The sequence below is a fragment of the Neovison vison genome, chromosome 2 (genome assembly GCF_020171115.1).
Source record: "Neovison vison isolate M4711 chromosome 2, ASM_NN_V1, whole genome shotgun sequence".
Classification (NCBI taxonomy): Eukaryota; Metazoa; Chordata; class Mammalia; order Carnivora; family Mustelidae; genus Neogale; species Neogale vison.
This window is the reverse complement of record NC_058092.1, coordinates 92,278,978-92,303,527: the sequence shown is the minus strand read 5'-3', so window position 1 is coordinate 92,303,527 and position 24,550 is coordinate 92,278,978. Positions and strand designations below refer to the sequence as shown.

The 24,550-nt window shown below is 38.5% G+C and overlaps 1 protein-coding gene across 1 annotated transcript in view; it reads left to right on the top strand.

The window, feature by feature from the left end:
• VAV3 (vav guanine nucleotide exchange factor 3) overlaps positions 1–24,550 on the top strand; it is a 364,578-nt gene that overhangs the window by 251,422 nt on the left and 88,606 nt on the right. The window contains exon 19 of the mRNA XM_044238799.1: positions 1,366–1,411. Coding sequence (XP_044094734.1) covers positions 1,366–1,411 — 46 coding nt within the window. The remainder of the gene's footprint in view (positions 1–1,365; positions 1,412–24,550) is intronic.

Here is a 24,550-nt window from a genome sequence, read left to right as displayed (position 1 = left end):
TATAGAGAGGGCTCTGAAGAATGTTCTACCATTTCAGATAGAAAAGGGATTTTCTCTGAAAGCGGCTTTCTTCCAAATTATCAGCTATGGATCTTTGACTCTCATGCGTCCCCTCTTTGTGCCTTGGCTACCAAGAAGCCCAGAGTGACCTTTTCTTCTCACTTATAACGGCTTTCTTTATATTAGTTTTTCCATTATGGCTATCCATCTTGCTCAACACAGATTCAGTGCTGATTCTAATGGTCATGCTCAGTTTTTACAAATCCATTTTGAAAGTAGTTGGGTTAAAAACAAACTTTTAAACAATTTCTCCAGTTTGCTTTCACCTTGAGAATCCTGAACATCTGCCTGATGGGCTTCAAGGCCATTAAGAAGGCTGTAAGTCTCTATTTCACCCATTTAACTTGTGAATGAAAACAGCAGGGAGAATCATAGGAAAAATCCATGGCTTATGTGTGCTTCACAAAGAAAGCCCCATGTACTCTGAATGAGACCAAGTCTCCTCCACACACAGGCGCAAACCCCAACACACAGAGGGAGAAAATTGCTTTTGTGAAAATTTAAATTATATGATAGTTATAGACTCAGCATTTCATCCAGTTAAATAATAAGAAGTCATAATCAAGTTCTTATTAATGAGTGAGATTACTAGAGTTATTACGTGGAAATGAATTTAATTCCATGTGAAATCGAATACATAGCCGTGCATTTTCAAATATTGAAAATTTCTTTTGTTTTACATCTTATTTATAATTTATGTAATGCATAATTTTTCTTATGGCTTTCTTTTCTGTGATAAGAATCCACTTTCATGGTTCACAAGCTGCATGCCCGTTTCGTTTCTTCAAGTACAGAGATACAAGTGACCATAATTAAAACACCATTCTCGGTTGAGTGTGTATTAAAGTCAGAGCTTCAGTTCTGTGTTTTGAAGTTCTCCAGTCTCTGACCTCTCAGGCCTCAGAAATAGCTGAGTTAGAGTTTTAGAGTTTACATGTCTTTGCTGAGAGCATTTTTCCAACCAAGAATAGCTACTTGGGCTCCGTTCTCATAATTCCTGTCATCATTACAACTTTCAAAAAAATTTTTTTTTCAGTCATCATCTCCAGAGATGGCAAATGAAAAGATGTTTCTTTTCTACAGTGTAATATCAACAACATCAAATACAGATGTTCAAGTGGAGGACTTATTAGAGAAGCAAAAAGGTTAAATTATAAAAACTGTAGAACCACATGTTTTGATCAAATTTAGTCATACTTTTAAATGGAAAAAAGTGCAACATTAATTGGCCTTCCAAAGTACTATGTACTAATACAATGTAATAATGTGGAATCTTGTTTTGCTTTGTTTTACTTTTCTGCACAGAAACGGACCAATGGACTCCGAAGAAGCCCCAGACAGGTGGATCCAGGTGTGTTTCTGATTGCATATCTATAATCATGACTTCAGTTAAGTGGTTATGAAAGTTATGGGAATTGCTGTAGAAATCAGACAGATTGTTTGCCTTTGTTCTTGGCAGTTTGGTATGTATTGTGTGACCAGAAGGCGCCAGTCTAACGTGTAAATCATTTACCTGACTGTGCTCTCTGGGCCAGGTTCACAGGATGAGTAACACCAGTACCTGAACAATTGACTGAGCTAGTTATTTTCTTACTGAACAGCCTCAGGCTGCTGGGTTAATGTTAACATAGCTAGTGCCCTCCACCTTCTCCCTCTCAGATATGGAAAGAAAATCAACCGAGACAGCACTTAAAAATTAACTTTTCAAAAAAAAAATTAAAAAAAATAAAAATTGGGTTTTCTAAGGGGGTGGATGGAGCTCATAAACTAGACAATCTTGGTACCCTCTGCATTTGGGAAAATAATTTTCTTTACCCTTTATTTGTACCATTTTATAATGGAAGAATGAATTTAAGGACTTTGTGAATAAGTGTCTTCCTCAGGGACCAATTATTTGTCTACAGAGAGGATTCAGTTGTTTTCTATTTAACATCGTGAAGTTTGTTCTGTCATTGTTTTAATTATTTTTTCATCTATTAAACAATGCCTTCCACAGTTTAATTACCAAAGATTTGTTATGTATATGGTCATATTATTGTGGGTAAAGGGTATTCATAGCTAAAGGATTCTAAATATATGAACTTGATTAATACATCAGGTGGGACATGAAGTAACCTTGCTGGAAAATAATCTGGATTACGTGTTTTGTTTTCCCATCATAAACAGTGTTCACCTAGTTGTAAAGCTTAGCTTTCAAAGCATTATAGCTCTTGACTGAAACCACACCCATGGTAGCCATGCCAGTTTATGAGCTGTTTGAAAAGATTTATAGGAGCTTTGTTGCCTCTGGCTAGAAATTGCCTCACTTATGTCCTGAAATCAGTCTAAATCTTCTAACTACAGAACAAAATTGAGGCCACTAAAGAAATAGGGGTTTTGGTTTATTTTAATAGTTCGAACTTTCCCAACACAATACCCTTTGCAGAGGATTCTGCAGTAATACTTAGAAGTGCCTTCTTCTGTTCTATTTAGTAGGACCGTATGTCTGTCTGCATATTTTTTTTTCTTATTTTGTGTGAGTTATAGTATTTTTATTTCGGAAAATGATCTAACCTTTACAAATGTTATTTTAAAAATATTTTCTCTTTCTTCTGTGGGCATTTTCATTTAATCCATTTTCTTCCAAGGAGCTGAATTTCTATAGTGTGTCAGTAGGAACACATTTGACAATTAACAGTTCACTTTACAGCCAGAATTTTTAGGAGCCCTTCGATTATTTAAAGAGAGATATAGTGAATTCATAAATTATAAGTATAACAAGGTTTTGACCAGTAATATGAGAGTTTATCCTCAAGTTGATGGCTGTGCGTAGGTTCCACTGTTCTGGTATTCCTAATTTGTCCAAAGATTTTAGAACTTCATGAAGAATAAGCTTACAAATATAAAAGAATGGGTCCTATATGTTATGTTTGTAAGAGAAAAATGTTATACATAACACACACACACAGCCCTACACATTCACATATATTGTATATCATATAGTTTTCCTTAGGTTTGGTAATTATATATGAGCATTTTCTTATTTCTCCACATTTTAAGGAAAAAACAACCAAAAAGCAAAAACAAATAGTTGATGATCTTGCCTCTTATAGGTGTTAACATGGTAACACCTGTTTGTCCCTGTCAGTGTCTTTTGATGTTAGGTTTGAATTATGTGTTTAGAGTTGGTTGTCTTTTGCATCTTTGTTCCTTTCAGTTGGTAACTGGCAAAACTTTTTTTGTTCAGAGTTAACCCTTGTTTGATCACTGCCCTGCACTAAGTTGGTCCTGATATAACTATCATTTAGCATACTTTCACAGTTTTTACATTCATTCCAAGAGGTTTAAATAAGAAATCAGCAAAACCAAAGCTTCCTCAGCAAGGACAAACTGCTTCCAAGGGATATTATTTGCTCTTAGTGCTTCCGTTAATCTTCTCTAGCTAATTTAGTTGACATCTCCAAGTGCTAATACACTGACTGCTTTCCAGCAGTCAGTTACTTAGGGTAGTCTGTAGAAAAAAAAAACAAAAAACAAAAAAAAACCTGGTTAACTGTAAACGTTTTTTGGAAAGGAACTTAATGCATAGTTTTATGGGTAGTAGGTGCCTAATAAGTACTTGTTAAATGAATTAATGAATAGCCGTATTCTTCTTCTGTTCACGTTGGCTCTCTTGCTTTTAAAATTCTTCCTGACAAAGTGGAATGATGTAGTCATGGAGTGCCAAATAGTCCAGTGGTAAGAAAGAAGCGTGGCTCTGGGGACCCAGCGCAAGTTCTCAGTAGCTGTCGACCTATGGCAATTTCTTTCTATCTCTCTGCTGTAGTTTCCTCATTAAAGGACACTAATCGTGGTACCTACCTTACAAAGTCATCCTGAGCGTTGCACCAGTTAATAGGTATAAAGCACAACAGCACCAGGTATGCAGTAAATGCGAAAGGTGGCGTTGTTGTAATTATTACTTTATGATAGAGCATGGAGCTTAATATGGGACCTTTAGTCATGTGTAGAAGAATCAATAATATCTACCAGATATTTCTTTGTAGACAGACCCAGAATTTTATGTTCATTTTCCATTGAAGCTAGAAGTTTCATAATTACAGTTGTTTTCAGATTTGCAGTTATTCCCTGCTTCTCTGGTGGATTTCCAAAATATTTTGTGTATCTTCTGTGTAAGAAGAGAAGCAATCAACACTGCTGGCTGAGAGGTTTTGGGTGAAGCTGATGAAGTTGTAGAATATAGGTGAGGTTCAGTGGGAGTGAGGTCTGGAGCCGGTGACCAAGAATTCTTGAGACATCTTTGGTGCAAAATGGTGGTTTATTAAAGCAGGGGGACAGGACCCATGGGCAGGAAGAGCTGCTGCAGGGGTGGAGGGTGTTGAGGGATGGCAGGTTGTGTACCATGGGGTTGGGGGAAGGTAAGGAAAAGGGAGGTTTCAATAGAACTTTCATATGCTAAAGAGGAGGCCTTGCCATTGCCAAGGTCCTTTTGCCCTCTAGCAGGGTATTAACATTAAGATAGTTGGGAGATTCCTAAAGAATGTCACTTATGGGGGCACCTGGGTGGCTCAGTGGGTTAAAGCCTGTGCCTTCAGCTCAGGTCATGATCCCAGGTTCCTGGGATCGAGCCCCGTCATCCGGCTCTCTGCTCAGCAGCAAGCCTGCTTCCCTTGTTCTCTCTCTACCTGCCTCTCTGCCTATTTGTGATTTCTGTGTGTCAAATAAATAATAAATAAAATCTTAAAAAAAAAAGAAAAGAAAAGAATGTCACTTATGTCCCATCTAGGAGTGGCGGGGGGGGGGGGAGTTTGCAAGGTGTCAGCCTTTTGGTTTGTCCTCAGCCAGCCATTTGTTCCCTCATCAAAGCTAGAGTAGTGTTTGTGATTGCATTAAAGAAACAAAAGAAAGGAAAACCTCCCAAGTTGAAAACATATCGTGGGGTTCTGTTCAAACGAAGAAAAACGTAAGTTATAGGTTTGCACCATGTCTTGTTAGCACATTTCCAAACACTCTTGGGGCACATGGGTGGCTCAGTCAGTTAAGCATCCGGGCTCTTGGTCTCCAGGTCATGAGTTCAAGCTCCATACTGGGTGTGGAACCCATTTAAAACAAAAACAAAAACAAAAGCCATTCACTCTTAATTAGTAATTGTGGTTAATCTTTATAGAAAATATTTACAAAGGGCTTTGCAGTTTATTTTTTCTTGTCTTCTATTGTGTGCTATTTATCAATTTATGATCTCAGCTACTTTTATAAATATACTAATGTGTTAGATGCAAATTCTGGTAGCTCTTTTGGATATCTTAAATATAGCAGGGTATTTTCATCAGTTTGTACTTTTCTTCCTAAGACAGATGTTGGTTTCAGGAAAATAACACTTGTAAGAGACAGATCAATTATTTCAGGAACACGGAGGTGCTAGGCCTTTTTCAAGAACATGAGATCATAAATCTCAGAATCTGAGCACTGGTATAATATTTATCACCTAAAGTGACCCTCAAGGTCAGAGTTGCCAATTACATTTTAATACTGAGCTTTACAAATTTCCTTCTACGTATAAAATACACAAGATTTATTTTAGTTTGCATGTGGCAAATCTGTATACCAGGCCACGTGTTCTTTTTTTTTCCCCCATGTGTTCTTTTGATCAAGCCCTTGTTTTTGTCTTAAATTTGTGCAATTCATAGCATCTTGTATTTAAGTCCATAGTAATCAGCTTTTTAAAAAAGTCAGGCCCTTGTTCTGTGTGTTGCTGCCTAAAGATTAGGTAGAGTAGATGGCAAATATTCAGGTATCTCATTTTCTTTCTGATCTTAAGTTACCCATGTGATTCATGATAACCTTGAATAGTAAATGAACAGATAACGGTTAAATGATAAAAGAGTTCTTTCTGAGAGCTCTTGCTTTTCATATGCTTATTGTAACTTTTGGTTACAAAGGGAAACCTGTGGCTTGGAAACATTGTCTTTTCTTATTCACTGAGGAGATGTCCTACAGTTTCTTAGCAGAGACACCTTCAAAGATGGTCACTTTCGCTTTCAGGCAGGTAGGATTGATATGTAATGCCATTCCTATTTGTTCTTGTATGAAGAAAGGAATTCAGGAAAGAACTCTTTCATTACCAGCTTTGTATACCACAATAAGCACCAGCAATATCATTAATTATAAAACATAGCTCCTTTTCATAAGGAATTTATATTCTGCCTAAAGAAAGAATAGATACAGGCACAAAGTCTTAATTGCATAAATGCCTGTATATGGGTGTACATATGAAAATATTTTAATATTACATTACTCTTTTATATGCCGACTCACTATAGTGTCATAAAAAACACAGTGAATAGTCTGGTAAACATACCAAAAAAATCTAATTATGTAGTATGTGCAAAAAAGCAAATGTAATCAGAAGAGAGGAGTACATGTGGGCTCATACTGCTTTTAGTCTGGGTTGTCTATGTATGTTTTTATTTATGTAAATAGCAATTTTGCTATGCTGGCTTATTGAATCACAATTTAATACAGTTTTCCTTAATGTTTTAATTTCAAACAATTGTTGAACTCATTCCAAATTTGAACAGGGTTGTTGATTTCTTTTAGCTTTGCTTCTAAACATAATGTCAATTTGTTCAGTAGAGAAATTTTGTATTTTTAGTTTCTAAATACAAAACATTGATGAGAAAAATAGCAGCCCAGGATTTTAAAAATCACTGATCTAAAAATACATGTTTTTCCTTTTTTATGGGGGAAACAAATGTATATTCTTAAAGGCTTTAGTAAATGAGCTTTTGTCTATAATAAATAAGTAACAAAGTATCCATAGATTATGATATTTCCATATTAATCAGTCAGACCTACTTCTGTCTTTCTGTCACCCCTAAAACTAATTTCTCATCAAATATAAATACTAATCTAAATATTGGGAGCATAATGGTAAATGGGTAAAAAATATATTTCACACTGAAAGAATGAACTTGAAAAAATTAGAACAATAGAACCCAGTGTTTAAGATTCATGGCACAGAAATGAGAAATTCAAGCTCTGAATGAGTGCTGGGAGCCTGCTCTGGTTTTTAAAATAGTTGATTTGTTCTCAAGCGTCTATTAAATTATAGGCGGTAAAACTAGTTTTGCATTAAGGCGATCGATCCCCTGGTAGGTATTTTCTGGACTACTACCTTTTTCATTCCTTTTACCTTGATGACAGATTTCTGAAATGTCCATCCTAGTCCCATGCTCACATCCTTCTCTGGTTTGGGGAGGACTTATTTTTTCTTTTCGAGTCTCATGCCAGGCTCATAAAGGGTCACTGTTGCTGTCATCTGGCAGGTTTTTCCACACCTTGCTAAGCCAGTGTTTTCCACCTGCTTGGGTACCTCCGGCATAGGGACCAGGGTGAAGCAAATATTGGAAGACCAAGACAGGGATGTTTTTGGTGGGAGACACAGCATCAGCTATGTGATTATTGAAATAAAACATTAGCAATATTATATCTAGAACCTGTCTCTGGGTCATTTGTGCACTGCTAACTGATTATTTCTGTTATGATAGCAATCATGTCTTTAGAAAGCAATGTATTCGATATTTAGAAAAATATTCCAAGGAGGAGGTCTCGAACTTGGGGAGCTGCTTTTAACATTTATCACTGAATAAAGGAGTCCTTACTTGGAAAGTCAAGTATGGCCTGGGCTTCCTTTTTATATCTATTGTCCTGGTAGTCAAATATCACATTTCAGAAGAAAAAGAATATGCTCTATAAAGCCAAGTACACAAACAAACTTTAGGAATTTCTTGTGGGTCAGTGTCCTCTGGCAACCACGTAACCTTGCTCTGGAGCTTTAGTCTGAAGTAAGGCAAATGAAAGGAACCAGTGGAGTCAGAACTAATGGCTTCAAATAGTATATAGTAGTTCTATATAAAATAAGGAGAATGATTCACAAGTTAATTAGAAGACTGGAGGTCAGTTTGTGGAATTTCTATCAAAATGACTCATATTGGCAATTATATCTTTCAGTACATTCAAATCCCATGTCGATTTTTTAAAATTTTAATTTGAATGAAAAGAAGAGCTTACGTTAGCTGCTTGTTTTCTATAGATAACTTTTTTGAGATTCATTCTTTTCTACATAGATATTAGAACTATATGGAAGCTTACCCGTTTTGAGAAACTTGGAATTTTGTTGGAGAGATAAGACAAAAATAAACATGTCCAACGGTAATACTGTGTAGTATGATGAACCATTAAAATTCGTACTGTGGGTTAGTGTAGTTGACTATGTGGGAAATGTAGAAGAATTCATGTGCACTAAAGGACACAGGACAAGGAGATAAAATATCTGACAGGCACATGAAAGTAAATTTACACTGACCTGTAGGTGTTTAAAGTTGCCAGTCTCTTACTAGGTTTGGGTCTGCTCCATTCATTAGCACCCAGTATGCTTTTGTTTGTCAAGTGACATAAACCCATTTCAAACTAGAAAAACAAGTTAAAAGGGGGGGGGTGATTTCCCTATGAAATCTGTTTTCCATAAGAAAGAAGCACTATTGGGGCACCTGCGTGGCTCAGTTGGTTAAGTGCCTGCTTTTAGCTCAGGTCATGATCCCAGGGTCCTGGGGTGGAGTCCCGCATCAGGCTCCTTGCTCAGCATGGAGTTTGCTTCTCTCTCTCCCTTTGCCTGCCACTCCTCCTGCTTGTGTGCTCTCTCTCTGTCAAATAAATACATGAAATCTCAAAAAAGAAAAGGAAGAAAGAAGGGCTATGTTTGCAGAGAATGGGGAGGGGAAAAGGAAAAGCTTCGTCTGCACAGGGCTTCGTGTACGGGCATTCCTCGTTTCATTACCCTTTGCTCTGTTGCTCTTCCCAGAGACTGTGTTTTTCACAGGTTGAAGGTTTGTGGCAACCCTGTGCTGAGCAAGCCTGTCGGTGCCACTTTTCCAATAGCATTTGCTCACTTCGTGTCTCTGGGACCCATAACTCTTGCAACATTTGGAAAAATTTTTCATTATTATTTTATTTGTGGTGGTGATCTGTGATCAGTGATCTCTGATGTCACTATCAGTTGTTTTGGGGTGCCACAAACCATGCTCCTATAAGATAGCAAACTTAATTGATAAATGTGTCTGTTTCTTATCTGGTCCACTGACTAATTGTTTCCCTGTTGCTCTCCCTCTCCTTGGGCCTCCCTTTCTCCTGAGACATAGCAGTATTGAAATCAGGCCAATTTTAATACTCTTTTGATGGCCTCTAAGGGTTCTAATGAAAGGAACAGTTGCATGTCTCTCACTTTAAATCAAAGGCTAGAACTGATTAAGCTTAAAGAGAAAGACATGTCAAAGACGTGTCAAGAGGCCAGAGAGGCCAAAATGGAGGCCACCTGCGGTAGTTAAATTGGTGAATGCAACCAAAAAGTTGCTTGAAGGAAGTGAAAAGTGCTGCTCCAGTGAACCCCTGAATGATAAAATAGTGAAACAGCCTTATTGATGATATGGAGAAAGTTTTAGTGATCTACAGAGAAGATCAAACCAGGCCCCATGTTCCCTAATCCAGAACACAACCCTAACTCTTCAATTCTGTGAAACTCAGAAGAGGTGAATAAGCTGTGGAAGAAAAGTTGGAAGCCAGCAGATGTTCATGAGTTTTAAGGAAAGAAGTCCTTTCCATAACCTCAAAGTTGAAGTAGCAAATGCTGGTGTAGAAGCTGTAGCAAATTATCCAGAAGACCTAGCTAAGACAATTAATGAAGGTGGATACAATAAACAACAGGTTTTCAATGTAGATGAAATAGTCTTCTATTGGAAGAAGATGCCATCCAGGACTTTCATAGCCAGAGAGGAAAAGTCAATCCTTGGCTTCAGAGCATCAAAGGACAGGCTGACTTGTGTGTTAGCGAAAGAACGTGGTAACTTTAAAAGGAAACCATTGCTCATTTGCCATTCCAAAAATCCTAGTGCCCTTGAGAGTTAGATTAAAACTACTCTGTCTGTGCTCTATCTGGAGAACAGCAAAGCCTGGATAACAGCATATCTGTTTTACAACATGGTTTACTGAATATTTTAAGCCCACTGTTGAGACCTACTGCTCAGCAAGGAAGTATTCCTTTCATAATATTACCACTCATTGACTATGCACCTGGTCATCCAGTATCTCTGATGGAGATGTATACCAAGATTAATGTTGTTTTCATGCCTGCTAACACAATGTCCATTCTGTAGCTCATAGATTAGGGAATCATTCTGACTTTTAAGCCTTACTATTTAAGAAGTACTTAGATAGTGATGATTCTTCTTCTGAAGGACCTCGGCAAAGTAAATTGATAACCTGGAAGAATCACCATTCTAGATGCTACTATGAATACTCCTGATTCATGGGAAGAGGTCAAAATATCAACATTAATAGGTGTTTGGAAGAAGTTGAGTCCAGCCCTCATGGCTGACTTTGAGGAGTTCCAGACTTCAGTGGAGGAAGTAGCTGCAGATATGTTGGAAAGAGCAAGAGAGCTAGAATTAGCAGCAGAGCCTGAAGATGGGACTGATTTGCCGCAATCTCAGGATAGGACATGAATAGATGAGGAGTTGTTTCTTAAAGAAAGTAGTTTCTTGAGATGGAATCTACTCCTGGAGAAGATTACTGAGAAGATTGTTGAAAGGATAACAAAGAATTTAGAATATCACCTGAAGTTAGTTGATAAAGCAGTAAAAGGGTTTGAGAAGACTGATTCCAGTTTTGAAAGAAGTTTTGCTGTAGGTAAAATGTTATCAAACAGCATCACTTGCTACAGAGAAATTGCTTGTGGAAGGAAGAGTCAATTGATGTGGCAAACTTCATTGTTGTCTTAGTAGGAAAAAATCCCACAGCCACTCCACCCTTTAGTAGCCACCACCCTGATCAGTAAGCAGCCATCTACATGGAGGAAAGACCCTCCACCAGCAACAAGATTTATGATTTGCTGAGAGCTCAGGTGATGGTTAACATTTTTTAGCAATTAAATATTTTAGAATTAAGGTATGCAGATTTGTGTAGATATGATGCTAGTGCATACTTAATGGACTATGGTATACAGTGTACAAATAACATTCCTAAGCACTGGGGAACCAGAAATCCATCAATTGGGATATTTGCTGTATTGTGGCAGTCTGAAAATGAAGCTGCAGTATGTCAGGTGTGTCGGTACGTGTCAGTATGTCTATTACTGCACACAGTGAGTTTCAGACATTTTCCTCTTGGGCATACGATGGCTGGGCTTTCTACTTTTACTTTGTCTTCTTCCCACTTGGATACTCTCCTGATTGTTTTCTTATATGGGAAGAGGTGAATCTGGAGGAACGTACCTGAAATGGGACGTGGTCCATCCCCACATAGTCTTATCCCTGCTGACAGCTTTAAGTTGCAGACCAAGACAAGCTTTCTTGCTTCCCAACAGCATTTTGTAAGCATGTCACTGTACCCAAAATACACGTTTGATATATTCCTTTGGATGTAGGCATTATGTTTCTAGAAGGCGGTAATCCTTTGTTCCGCCATTATCTACTCACAGATTAACATACTATTCATCCATCAGATTAGGAGAACTGCAGAAATGGGACCTAGCACGGCATGTTTCATAGAGGCACATGGGAAGGAAGGTACCAGCTCTCCATTGGAAGGATCAGCGTGGGAGGGGTGGAGAGTCAGAGTGTAGGCCTTGAGGCATCAAGTTAGTGACAGCCTGCCTCTGTGGCAATAAAGGAATGATGAGGAAAGAAAGGGAGGGAAGAATCTTCCTTCTTCTGTCTGTTTTAGATATTTCCACTCCCATCAATGTTTTTAGTTATTGGAGGTAGCCCTGTGCCGTGTTAGACCAAGAGCCTTGCAGTGGCTTGTGTCCTGTGCCTCTACTTATTAGTTGTACAATCTTGGGCAAGTCTTATCCTCTCTAAAGTGGGACCAATAGCAGACCTCCTACTGTCATTGTGAAGATTATATTAGATAATAGATAAAGCATTCATTAATGCGATGTAGCACATCTCTGTAAGTGATAGCAGTGGTGATGGTTGTTACTAATATTTACACAATCCTGTAATCATTTCCATTGCTATCTAACAAGCTTCCATAAATGTAAGCAGCTTAAACAGCACATATTTATTACCTCAGGGTTTCTGTAGGTCAGAAATCTGAGCATGAGTTAGCTGGGTCCTCTGCTTCATGGCTTCTCACTCAGGATGGTAGACAGGACCGTGTCTCATCTGAAGGGTCAGCTGGGGAAGATCCACTCTCCAGCCTGCTTATGTACTTACTGGCAGGATTCTTTTTGGCTATTGAATTAGGTTCTCAATTCCTAGGTTTAGCTTTTGGCCAGAGGCTGTCCTCAGCCCTTAGCTGCATGGGCCTCCCCATCATGGCTGTTTGCTTCATCAGAGTATGCAAGCCAACAAGGCAATAGAGTCTCCTAGCAAGATGGAAATTCAAATATTAAATAACACCAATAATGGAAGTAATGTCCCATCTCCTTTTTATTGGCTAGAGTGAGTCACAGGTCCTGCCTGTGTTCGGGGGTGCGGATTAACCAGGTGTATGGATACCAGGAGGTGTTATTGGGGTTCAATAGGGATCATTGGATTCCATCTTAGAGTCTCTCTGCCACAACCTTTGAGATACTGCTGTTTTTCAGGGGAAGCAACCTCAGCTCTGAGAAGTTTAAGTAATTTACCCAAGGTCACAAAGCACCTGGCTGGTACCAGGACTTAATTGCAGTGTTTGGCTCCAGAGACCTCACTCTTACAGAGATTTTCTGTGTCTCCTACTTACGCCAACTTTTGCACAGAGAAGAGCTTATTTCCTGGAGTTCAGCTGTATAGTACAGTGCAAAATTAGCAGTGTGATCGGGTCTGTTTTGCAGAGTTCATTAGTGACTGCTGTTACAAAGCAGATTTATGGGTGATTTTATTTTATGCATTGTTAATTTTGAAAATGTTAATCTGAAATTGCTACAGTATTTCAATTAATTTGGATGATTAAAACTTAGCACCAGAAGAATCTCTAGCAGGAGATAAGGCAGCTAATTAGAGGTTCTGAAACAAACAACTGTAGACACTGGCACAGAGACACGCTGGTGGAACTCACTCTGCTTCACAGTTTTGAAATGGAAAGAATAATTTCTGGCAGTCTCAATATTCAACTTGAGCACAGTTGACTTTTTTTTAAAAAAAAAAGCCATTTTAAGGAGTTAATTATTTAAAGGAATGTAGACTTTTTTAATATTGTGCATTTCTGGAAAACTGCCTCCACATTATTTTGGAGTATTGTCTTTTGGATAATTGTAGCTGGTGACAGAAATACAAGAGACATTTGTTTCCAAGGTATTTTTCATGTCATGTATGGTATTTCGTGGTTTTTATGTTTGTTTTTTCTGAATTTAAAAGTGAGACAGCACAGACTTTAAAAAAATACTGATCTTCGATAAATTAGTTTTGCGTTTTGAAGAATTCTCAAAATTTCAGAAGCTATAAGGAAGTATAAAAAAATTTCCTGGACAAATTGCCCATAATTCCCTCACTCAGATGATGGCTTTTGTTGTTGTTTTTTTTACACATTTTTCCTAGTACTTTCTTTTCTTTGTGTGTAGCCATATGTTTATAAAAGGTCTGTATTTCCAATTTAGTATTCTGCTTTTATCACCTAACTTTGTCTCATGAGCATATTTGTTTATTCACATGTTCATTCAACCATTTGATAAGTATGCAGGCATAATGTTAATTTACAAGGATGAACAAGAGGTGTTTTCCCTAATGCAGCAAACAGTGTCATGAAGCCAAAGGTAAGATTTGAGATCAGGGTAATACAGGGGCTATGCTTAAAGGTAGCACATATTTTGAATATGTGGACATCGGGAAATGATGTCTAAACTGAAAGGTTGTGAGTAGAGGATTGACAGAATATGAATAGAGACAGGAAGGTTGCAGGAAGAAGGAAGAGCTCCAGCAAAGGCCTTGGGTTGGAAAAAGTACAGAATGGCTAGGGTTTGAGAGGGAGAGCTGTATACAATGAGCACAACCAAGGCAAGGTCTTTATTTCCACATCAAAAATGTGACTGTATTCTGAAGGGCAGAGTGAGCCTTTCAACTAGAGGATATGTCTTCTGAGACTGGTTTAAAAGATCATCCTAGCTGAACTGTGAAGAGTTTATTGAATCATTAAATAGTCTTAAAAAAATATCAGGTTCTTTTAGAATTATTTCTTGTTGGATGAGAGTCTTTCTAATTTTCATTATTATAAATACTACCTGAAGAGCATCTATGTGTGAATATATTTGTCCATTTGGCTGACTAGTATTATTATTTAAGAATGGAGTCAGAAAAGTGGAATTTCTGGGTTAAAATTCATGAATTCCTATACTCAGGATATATATGTTGTGCTAAATTGCCTTTTAGAAATTTTATATTGAATTATATCCCCACCATTTCTGGCATGAGACTGTGTCTCACCCTATGCTTAATGACACTTCTTTTTACTTTAAATCATTTGATGAGAAAGGAATAGGATATTACCATTTATATATAGTAGTTCATATCATAATATGAACTACATTACTAGCAATATAGATCCTTTTTAATGTTTATTGGCTATTTGTATTGTTCTTCTGTGAATTATCTGTTTATACCTTATCCATTTTTCTATTTAAGATTTAGTGCTTTTGTAAATTATTTGTAAGACTGTATCTATGTTAATGATATCAGCCTTATGTTTATCAAAAATTTTTTTCTGGCTTATTTGTTTCTATAGAAACTTTTACATTTGCATGTGGTCAAAATGATTGATATTTATGGACTTTTTTCTTTTTTCCTGCTTTGGTGCTCAGAAAGTTCTCTCCTTCTGAATTCTGTTAAATACTTCTAGTCTTATTGTTTAATTTATGTAGCATTTAGCCCATGTAATTTAACTTACATAAGTAATTAAAGTTCTGTGAGCAGTTCCGGGACACCTGGGTGGCTCAGTTGATTAAGTATTTGCCTTCAGCTCTGGTCATGATCCCAGAGCCCTGGGATCAAGTCCTGCATTGGGCTCCTTACTCAGAGGTGAGTCTACTTCTCCCTCTCCCTCTGCCTGCTGCTCCCTGTGCTTGCACTCTTTCTCTCTCTCATTCTCTCTCTGATAATAAATAAATAAAGTCTTTAAAAAAATAAAGTTCCATGAGCAGTTCCAAAATGGACATCAAAATATTTTGAGGAGCTATAGTGTAGTACTATATACTATATAGTGCAGTACTTCCAATTTTAGTATATGTGCTGCCGAAGCGAGCCCTATATAGTGTAGTACTATTTACAAAATTTAAATTTACCTTTTTTGCATGTTGCCTAACAACATATTGCATTTACTTTTCATTCTGTGCTTTATTATATAGCTACTTTCCTCAAATAATAAATTATCTTGTGCAAAATATGTCACAATATAGGCTGTGTATAGATAGCCAGGGAATAGTATGTGTAACAAATACAAGAATGTAATATTGAGATAATCAGGCTTTTTTGTTTCTAGACAAACTAAGAGTCCCTCTCTCCAGACTTTCTAGGAGCAGGAGAAAAAAATGTTTTGTGTTTTGTTTGAGTTCAGAGTATCTCCCACCTCCCACTGCCCTCTTTCCTTCTGTAAATATACATCCTTCTTAATTTTATAGATCTCTTGTCTTGTTAACTTACACTGCTGCTCCTGGGCCTGACACTAGGTTTCTTATTTTACAAGATTTTTAGTTTTAATTACTTTATAAGATTTTAATTATTTTACAAGATTTTTAGTTTTAATTACTTTAATTACTTACTTTAATTTTTCATTAAAGTAAGAAAATTTCCACTTCAACTGTATTTGAAAAATGCTACAGATATTCCTCATTTTCAAAACAATGTGGAGGTTTTACATTTTAGAGCTCTAATTTTAGAAAATTTCACACGTTGCCATGAAAACATTGTGTTTAGTAAGTAGTCTTTCTTGGGGAATCCAGTTGTAAGCAGATAGAATAACGACTTTGATTTTCTACCTGGCGTATTGCTCTTGACAGTCTAGTCAGGGGACATGCTTCTAGATGGATGTCCGGATACCAGCAATTTTGCTTGTAGTTTCCTACTATCTTACTTTATTTTTTTTTTGTAATTTTTTTTTGTCATTTCATTTCATTTTCAGTATTCCAAGATTCATTATTAATGCAGCACACCCAGTGCTCCATGCAATACTGCCCTCCATAATACCTACTACTATCAAGGGAATCATATGATGCCTTCAAGTCAGAACAGAACCTTCCTTCTTAGGACAGAGAATTCTTTCAGTTTGTTTGGGGCACATTGACAGATTAGATGGATGAAGATAAAAAGTATTCATGTATTTTTCCATCAGCACCCCCCATTATATTGCTAATATTATAGCTTCTAACTCCTAGAGGAAGAAACTTGTCATTTAAGAAAATGTAATGCTATGCTTTGGGGATGCCATTTTTTCAAAGTTAAGAATCTTCCATTTAAATTCAAGTAGTATCCAAGAACAGAATCTGGCCAATGGTTTTGAAAATATGAAATGGTAACACCTTCTTGGAATCTCAGACTGTTCAAGGATGTTTTTTTCTAGCAAAACAGGAAGAAATTGGAAAAAAGCATATGGACTCAGGTTGAGCATATGAGATATTTTCAACTTGAATCGGCACTTTACTCATATTTGTAGTGTGACTTAAAATTAATTTTGGTGAAGCATTTAGATTTGAGAAAGAGAAAAAAAATCCCGATCTGGAACTAAATCAACATTTGTGGCATCTCATTAATCACTGCCTTATGTAACCACTTTTCCCACCTAAAGAGAAGCTACTGGGATGAGAAAAGTTTATAATATTAATGCCAAGTACAGATCTTCCCTCTCCAAAAAGGAGTTCATTAATCATCATCGAAGCACAAGAACAAACATACTTCATGTCTCTTGCCAATTTTTTTCAATAACATTTCTGAAAGGCAAAAAAAGAACCCCATCTTCCTATTTTTTATCTTTTTTTGAAAAGGTTTTAATCCGGCTGTTATTTAATTTGTGATGATGTTATGTAAATTTAACATGGTCTGAGAATGCACTTGCGTGGTACATAGCGATAAAGGGTATTGACTGAGTTTGGACCCCGAATCGCGGAAATCTGTATGCAGATTGCTGGTTTTGTTACCTTCCTGCTTACGTGGTCCTAACAGGCAAAACTTTGGAGACCCAGGAATCAACACTGGGTAATTGGGCAATAAAGGGCAGTGACAGAAATTCTTACTATCACTGGTAGGAAGCAGTATGGGTTTGAAGTTTGAAAACATGACTTTTAGTCCAGGCTTCTGTGTAAACCTTTGGGCAAGTTAATAGCTTCAGTTTTCTCATCTGTAAAACGAAAATAGTCACCTTACCTGCGTCACAGGATTGCCAGTTGGCACCAATGAGATAGTAACTGCTCAAGGTAGAAAACTGAACCTAGTCATGAGCTACAAACCCATGTAATAAAATAAAAATTAAAAATAACTGCCACACTGATATGCACTTAATGAATAGTGAAATCTTCATTATTCTGCCATATATCTTACCTTCTCAATGTTAGAATTATGTGCTCGATTAGTAGTTGTGATAGAATTTTAGGGTCAGCTCTACAGTTATGACATCCTCTACGTAGTTTTTTATAAATTTATAAATTTTTGTTTTTCTTCCGGTTTTTAATGATACTTTTAACTGGGACCGTAGAAATGGACAAGAAAGAACATGTCTTCGAGATGCCTGAGTGGCTCACTTGGTTAAGTGTCTGCCTTCAGCTCAGGTCATGATCCTAGGGTCCTAGGATTGAGTCCCCCATCAGGCTCCTCACTCAGCAGGGAGCCTGCTTCTCCCTCTGTCTGCTCTGCCTGCTGTTCCCCCTGCTTGTGCTCTCTCTCTCTGTTAAATAAATAAATAAATAAATAAAATCTTAAAAAAGAAAAGAAAAGAAAAGAAAGGGTGTGTCGCAAATGGCAAGATTTCATTTCTTTTGATGGCTGCATAGTATTCCATTGTGTATATATACCACATCTTCTTGATCCATTCATCTGTTGATGGACATCTAGGTTCTTTCCATAGTTTGGCTATTGTGGACATTGCTGCTATAAACATTCGGGTGCACGTGCCCCTTTGGATCACTAGGAAGGAGAAGACTCCATGAAACAAGATGGGATAGGGAGGGAGACAAACCATAAGTGACTCTTAATCTCACGAAACAAACTGTGGGTTGCTGGGGGGAGGGGGGTTGGGAGAAGGGGGGTAGGGTTATGGACATTGGGGAGGGTATGTGCTTTTGGGTAAATTGGAAGGGGAGATGAACCATGAGAGACTATGGACTCTGAAAAACAATCTGAGGGGTTTGAAGTGGCGGGGGGGTGGGAGGTTGGGGTACCAGGTGGTGGGTATTATAGAGGGCACAGCTTGCATGGAGCACTGGGTGTGGTGAAAAAATAATGAATACTGTTTTTCTGAAAATAAATAAATTGGAAAAAAAAAAAAAGAAAGGGTGTGTCTTCTAACAAGGACAAGAAGAAATCAACACTTGTCTAAGGTGCCTTAAAATTCCACAGCTAAGGTGCCTTAAAATTCCACAGCAGACTGATTCTCATCCTGGATACTTGGTAGCCAACAGAGTGTAAACAAAGCAGAACAACAATTCACTGGGAATTTTATTGCTCTTTCTTTGTAACTGTGTCTTTACATCTCTTTTTTTTGTTTCCTAATTTTAAAAAGCTATTTGCAAAGAAGAAAAATTAATGAGTATTATGGCACTTAAGCCAATAGATGAAAGCAATGTCAATTAAAAAAAAAAAAAAAGGCATCCTTAAGCTGCATGTGAGAAAACAGAGGCATAAATTCAAAAGATCAGGGAAAAAAGAAAAAAGTAAGACCCTGATGTGTGTAAGTGGCTTCTCTCAGCTTTGCTCTGCTTTGTTTATGCTCTGTTGGCTACCAAGTATCCAGCATGAGAATGGGTCCATGGTGAAATTTTCAGGTGCCTTGGAAAAGTGTTGATTTCTTCCTTGTTCTTGTTAGAAGACATGCCCTTTCTTGTCATTTCTATCGCCCTGGTTAAAAGCATCATTAAAATCCAAAAGAACAAAAATCTCTACGGTCATTTTCTGAAGATGCAGCCTTGAGGCTTTGGAAGATCACAGGAGACAGGCTAGGTAGGGCCCATCAACAACAGTGCACACCTTTTTTTGTCCCCCAGAAAACAGTAGAGGATAAAGAGGAGATCATATGGACATGGAGCAAGGTTATTTCAATAGTTGAGCAGAGTAGAACAGCATGAGGTTTTTGTAAGGTGAAGTAGAATTCAAGTGCAGGCAAGAATTATTTTCTCTCTTCAGTTTTAAAGAACACTGGCCTAACCCATCTGTCTCTTTCCCCCTGTGTTGTTCTTGACCTTCTTATCAGCTCTTGAGTTTTTCCCTTGGGGCTTTTCCCTGCATAGTCAACAGGACTGCATCAGAGATCTTGAGCTTCACACCCTTATTGCAAAAGAGTTGAGGAGAATTCAAAGAAACGTGTCCTGCTTAAGTAGCTTGGGAACTAATTGTTACAGGATGCTTCTGTAATAAGACACTGCTGGCTAAAGCCCATGGATTGGGTCCCAGTGCCAGTGTAGGATTCACTTAAAAATATAAACCAAAGTTAATAGTAAGCCTTAGAAATTCCCACTGAACTGTTCACCTCCTTTGACAACACGTCTTTTCTAGAATTGTCACTTTCCTCCTTAACAATCTGCACATAGACCCCAGGAGGTTGCTGTCAGTTTTTCCTTCTCTCACTACAATGAGAGAAAAGGTGATGGTTTGCTCATCTCTCATGCTACACATTTCACTGTACACCACAACTTTAAATTCTTAGATGTGATTTATAGCTTCATCAGCATGTTGGCAAAGTGACCATGGGACAAATGTTGGAGTGTTCCATGCTCATACTTTTATATACTTCAGTTTAATTCTCTCAACAAAATGTGTGGAGTAGATAGGATGCTTGTTTTGCAGACAAGGAAGCTACCCTGAGAGGTTTAGCTGTTGGAGTTCACATAACTATTTTATGTATTTTGTATAAAAACAACAAAAAATTTGTATATAGGTTTCCATAACCAATAAAAGCATTAGATGTTTTTGACTTGTTTAGAAGTCTTGCCTGGGGTTAGGGGGGGTGTATTCACTAAACCAGTATATTTTATCAAGAGATACATGTTGTAGCTAGGATGGTCTCCGCCATGGATCATGCCAGATGCTCATGGGAGAGAGAATGTGACCTTAGGTAGGCTTCAGGGAAGTAATCTTGGTCAGAGTAAAGAAGAATAAGCATTTTTTTTTAAGATTTTATTTATTTATTTGACAGACAGAGATCACAAGTAGGCAGAGAGGCAGGCAGAGAAAGAGGAGGAAGCAGGCTCCCTGCTAAGCAGATAGCCCGATGCGGGGCTTGATCCCAGGACCCTGGGATCATGACCTGAACCCAAGGCAGAGGCTTTAACCCACCAAGCCACCCAGGTGCCCCAAGAATAAGCATTCTTAATTGCTAATCTTATGAGGAGGGAGGAATGTGACCTTGATGTCAGGGGCTCTGGGGAGGCAGGGGAGGCGGGGGAGTTTGTTAACGCATGAGTAGAATGTCTGCATCCCAGGTGAGAGAGGACCACCTGAAGTGATCGAACAGCACATCAAGCGTTCTCTGAAGGGTCTCAGTTGGGCCAAAAGGGACGGAAAGGGTAGAGATGGCCCCTCAGGTCCCTGCCAACGTTGGGTCACTAGAGTTCCAGGCAAGAAAGGAAGCTCATTTCCTAGGCATTCTAGATCTTTCATTAGTATGTCTTTGCTGTGATTTTAATATAATTTGGTAATAAAATCATAGCAAAATATCAGGAAATGACCCCAAACAAATGTAATAAATGTTGCTTCTGTTTATTCTTTATAAATACTTTTCCCATAATATCTTTATTAGGATTTGTGTAGAAAACAGGGTTGGAGCATGATTATGGCATTTTGAATAATTTATACAAGTTGATTATGTTATTTCATCTTGTTGATCATGTCTGTGTGGATATAACCCTAACATAAACTATCATCCATCAAGGGTCTCAATCCTCCATTATAGTCCTGTTCCTTACAATAAATCTGCTTGCACTATTTTAGGTAAAAATTGCATCTCATTTTCCAAGTGGAGACCTTGTTGGATTTTAGTTTCCACCATTGTTATCATTGTTAGCCAGATATTGTTATCTGGTTATTAAGCACCGTGTGTAGGAGGCCAGATAATATAAGTGGTTAAAAGTTGGGCTTCGTAGTTGGTGTTGTCTTGACTCACGGCTTAGCTCTGCCACTTAGAGATGCACCCTAGGGAAGCTCTTCACCTCCTTTTGCCTCCTCCTGCCTTCTGATGAAGAGAGGTAATACTGGTATCTGCCTTCCAGGTTAGCTAGAGAAGGACTGAGACCATGTATTTGTAGAGCATTAGCCCTGCAAATGCCTGGCCCTCTCTCTGCACTTGTAAATGATGGCTATTGTCATTACCACCATCTTCAGGATCCTGGGTCTGGGCAGGTGTGGAGGGCGAGCTGCAACCTGCAGAGACCAGCCCCAGCCTCCAGATTCCTGAGGCCGGTGGCAATGCTGTGCTCTTGTTTGTTCTGCTTTTAAGCATCTTGTCCCATTAGAGCAGAGGCAGCAGTACAAGCTGCTAGCTCCCACATGTCTCGCTTATAATGCTTTTGCGAAATATCATGTGCATGAATTCCATAGCCATGCCACCTGGAATTCAGTCCAGATTCCGCTGTTTGCCAGCTCTGTGACCTTGCTCAGGTCACTTAACCCTTCTGTGCTTTCATGTCATCTTCTTTAAAATGAGGATCATAATAAGACTTATTTCATGGAATCATCATGAGGCTTAAATGAATTCATATACATTAAGCTCTTAAAACAGGGCCTGGCACATGGTAAGTGATCTGTGTCAGTGTTTTTTTTTTTTTTTAAGTAAAATATTTTTGGTTCTCTTGAGATGATGGTGGAAGTGGATTGTACATACAGGTAGTTTTAATACTGAAAGAGAGCTGTCAGTGTGCTAGGCAGTTAGCGCACAATTTTTAGGGTAAGAAGCCAGCTGTAGCTGGACTATCTCAGAGGGCACTGGACCCTTCACTAGCTGGTCTTGTCAGAGGCTGACCCTTCTTCCCTCTCCCCTCTGGGACTTACCCGGGATCTTCTCTTCACTAATTCAGGTATTAGAGAAGGCAAGGAGAATTGGTGATTTCTAACAGTTTGAGCTCTCTACCCTGCAGTGTTCCCCAAGGCAAGAAAACAAAGACCTTAGCTACCTGCCTGTAAGAGAGCTCCAGGGAAAACCCGGGGGACTGCCTACATACGAGCGTGTTAGTGAATGATCTTACTGCAGAAGCATAGGAAAGCGAGAAGATAAGAGCCCTGGCCATCCACGGTGCTGTGTCTCGAAGTCCTGGTATACGTCCAGGCACTACAGGTTTTACCAGCTGCACGGGTGGCCAGCGCAGTCCTGGAGGGCCACACACCCCTTTCTAAATTTTAGACACTGCCTTGCCTCAGTGCACATTAGTATTCTCCAAGGGCCTAGGCTTTTGAGAAATAAGGCATTAAATCTTCTCTCTACTCCCCTGAGATCAAGCACTTTCTTGGTTATTCCTGACAGCCAGTGGCCGGTTGTGTGACTCTGGTAAGTCATTTAAGTTTATCAGCTTTATTTTACTCTTGAAAACAGGTGGGTTAGATTTGATGATTTTTAATGCCTGTTCTTAATAGCCTAAGATTTTTCTCTGTAATGTTGCAGAGGGAGGATGCAGTAAAGTGATGAAAGGAAGAGGAAGGTGTGGGGAACACACATTGCTACAAGAGCCTGTTCTCCACAGGCCATGTGGCACAGCTTACGAACAGAGTGACCTTAGGGGCTTTCTCCAGAAATACTCCTCTTCCCTGCTTTGATTCTGGAATGTGCCATCTTCTACAGTTACTACTACCTCCCTTAAACAGTATTTAGAGATAATATCCTTTGCCATTTCTTTCCTTATTTATGTATCATTACTGTGGGTACAAAGCAGATAGGAAAAACTTCCATGAAGGTTTGGCTCTGTGAGTTTTCAGTGGGGAGGAATGTCATTAGGTCCATAGCAGTACTTGACACGGATTATAAGCTCCCTTCCAGACCAGGTTGGGATATGGGGATCCCCGTGGCAGCCTGCAGGAGACAGGTCCTGCCCTCAGGTGGCCATGCGCAATCAGGATACATAAGACTAGTTTAGCTGCTGCCCTTGATCTCATGGTGGGACTGGCCAGGGACAGATTTATAGAAAGTGTATTTGTGAGTTCTGGTTATTAAGGTCTGTGCCTTATCTCCCCTCCTAGACCCATAGCATCTTGAATGGTGAGCACGTGGTTTATATCTTTACAGTCCTCAGATAATTTTAGTGTAGGACCCCTTGTCAAAAGTGTTCAGCAGGTTAAGCACCAAGGAGGATAGGGGTACAATGGAATCGGTTCATGCAGTGGTGGGAGGCACATTTTGTCACTGACATTGCTTAGAATTGTTGGTCCATGGTGATAAGAAAAATCAAGCTGACTTCTAGTCCATTTTATTATTGTTTTAAGATACTTCCCAGACAGTATACTCCTTATTATCTGACACGGTATGGCCCATTCCCAACCCCCCAGCCTTCCCACATATATACACCTCTTGGGTATGTAGTAAACTGGTATTCAACATGTTGACTACTGTAATGGCCTCTTAGATGCTCCTCTTGCCTCTGATCCCAATTTCCTTTATTGCTTCCTCCATACTATCAGAAAAATGATTTACCTAAAGAAGAGCCTGGCCTCTCCTGCTTAAACTCCAGCCCATCCTCAAAATCAGTTTATAGGGTATTAAATGTATAAGCCTCCCAAGACCTGCTCATACTGAACTTACTGCTGCTTTTCTTCTCTTCTGCAAGAGCGGACATCTGGTAATTTTCCACATGCACTGAATTCTTTCTTGCCTCTATACCTTGGTTCATGCTCTTGCCTCTGGCCAAAATAACCTTACCTACTTCTTTATCTGGGTAACTCCTATTTATCTTTCTGTCTTTTATCTGTTGGAATTCAGTTCAGTCATTGTCTCTTCCTAGAAGTCCATCTTATAGAACTTACATTTTCTGGTGTGCTGTATGGGTTCCTCTCCCACAACAACAAAGCCATAGTATTTTTGTTTGCTTTTTGAAATAATCTGGATACATGTTTACTTTCTAAAATTTTCACAAGCTCCTTAGTTAACAGCTGGAACCTTATCTTTTCCATACCTATGTTCATAGTAATTGGAACCCAGTATGTGCTCAATAAATATGTATTGAACTGAATTGTAAGTCCAACTTTTTCAAAGGGAAAATTGGTTTCTGGTGTGCAGATTGTCTAACTTCTGTGATAAGCTCATGTATATTTTTATATTTGTATAAACACACATATGTGTGTACATATATACAAATATATAC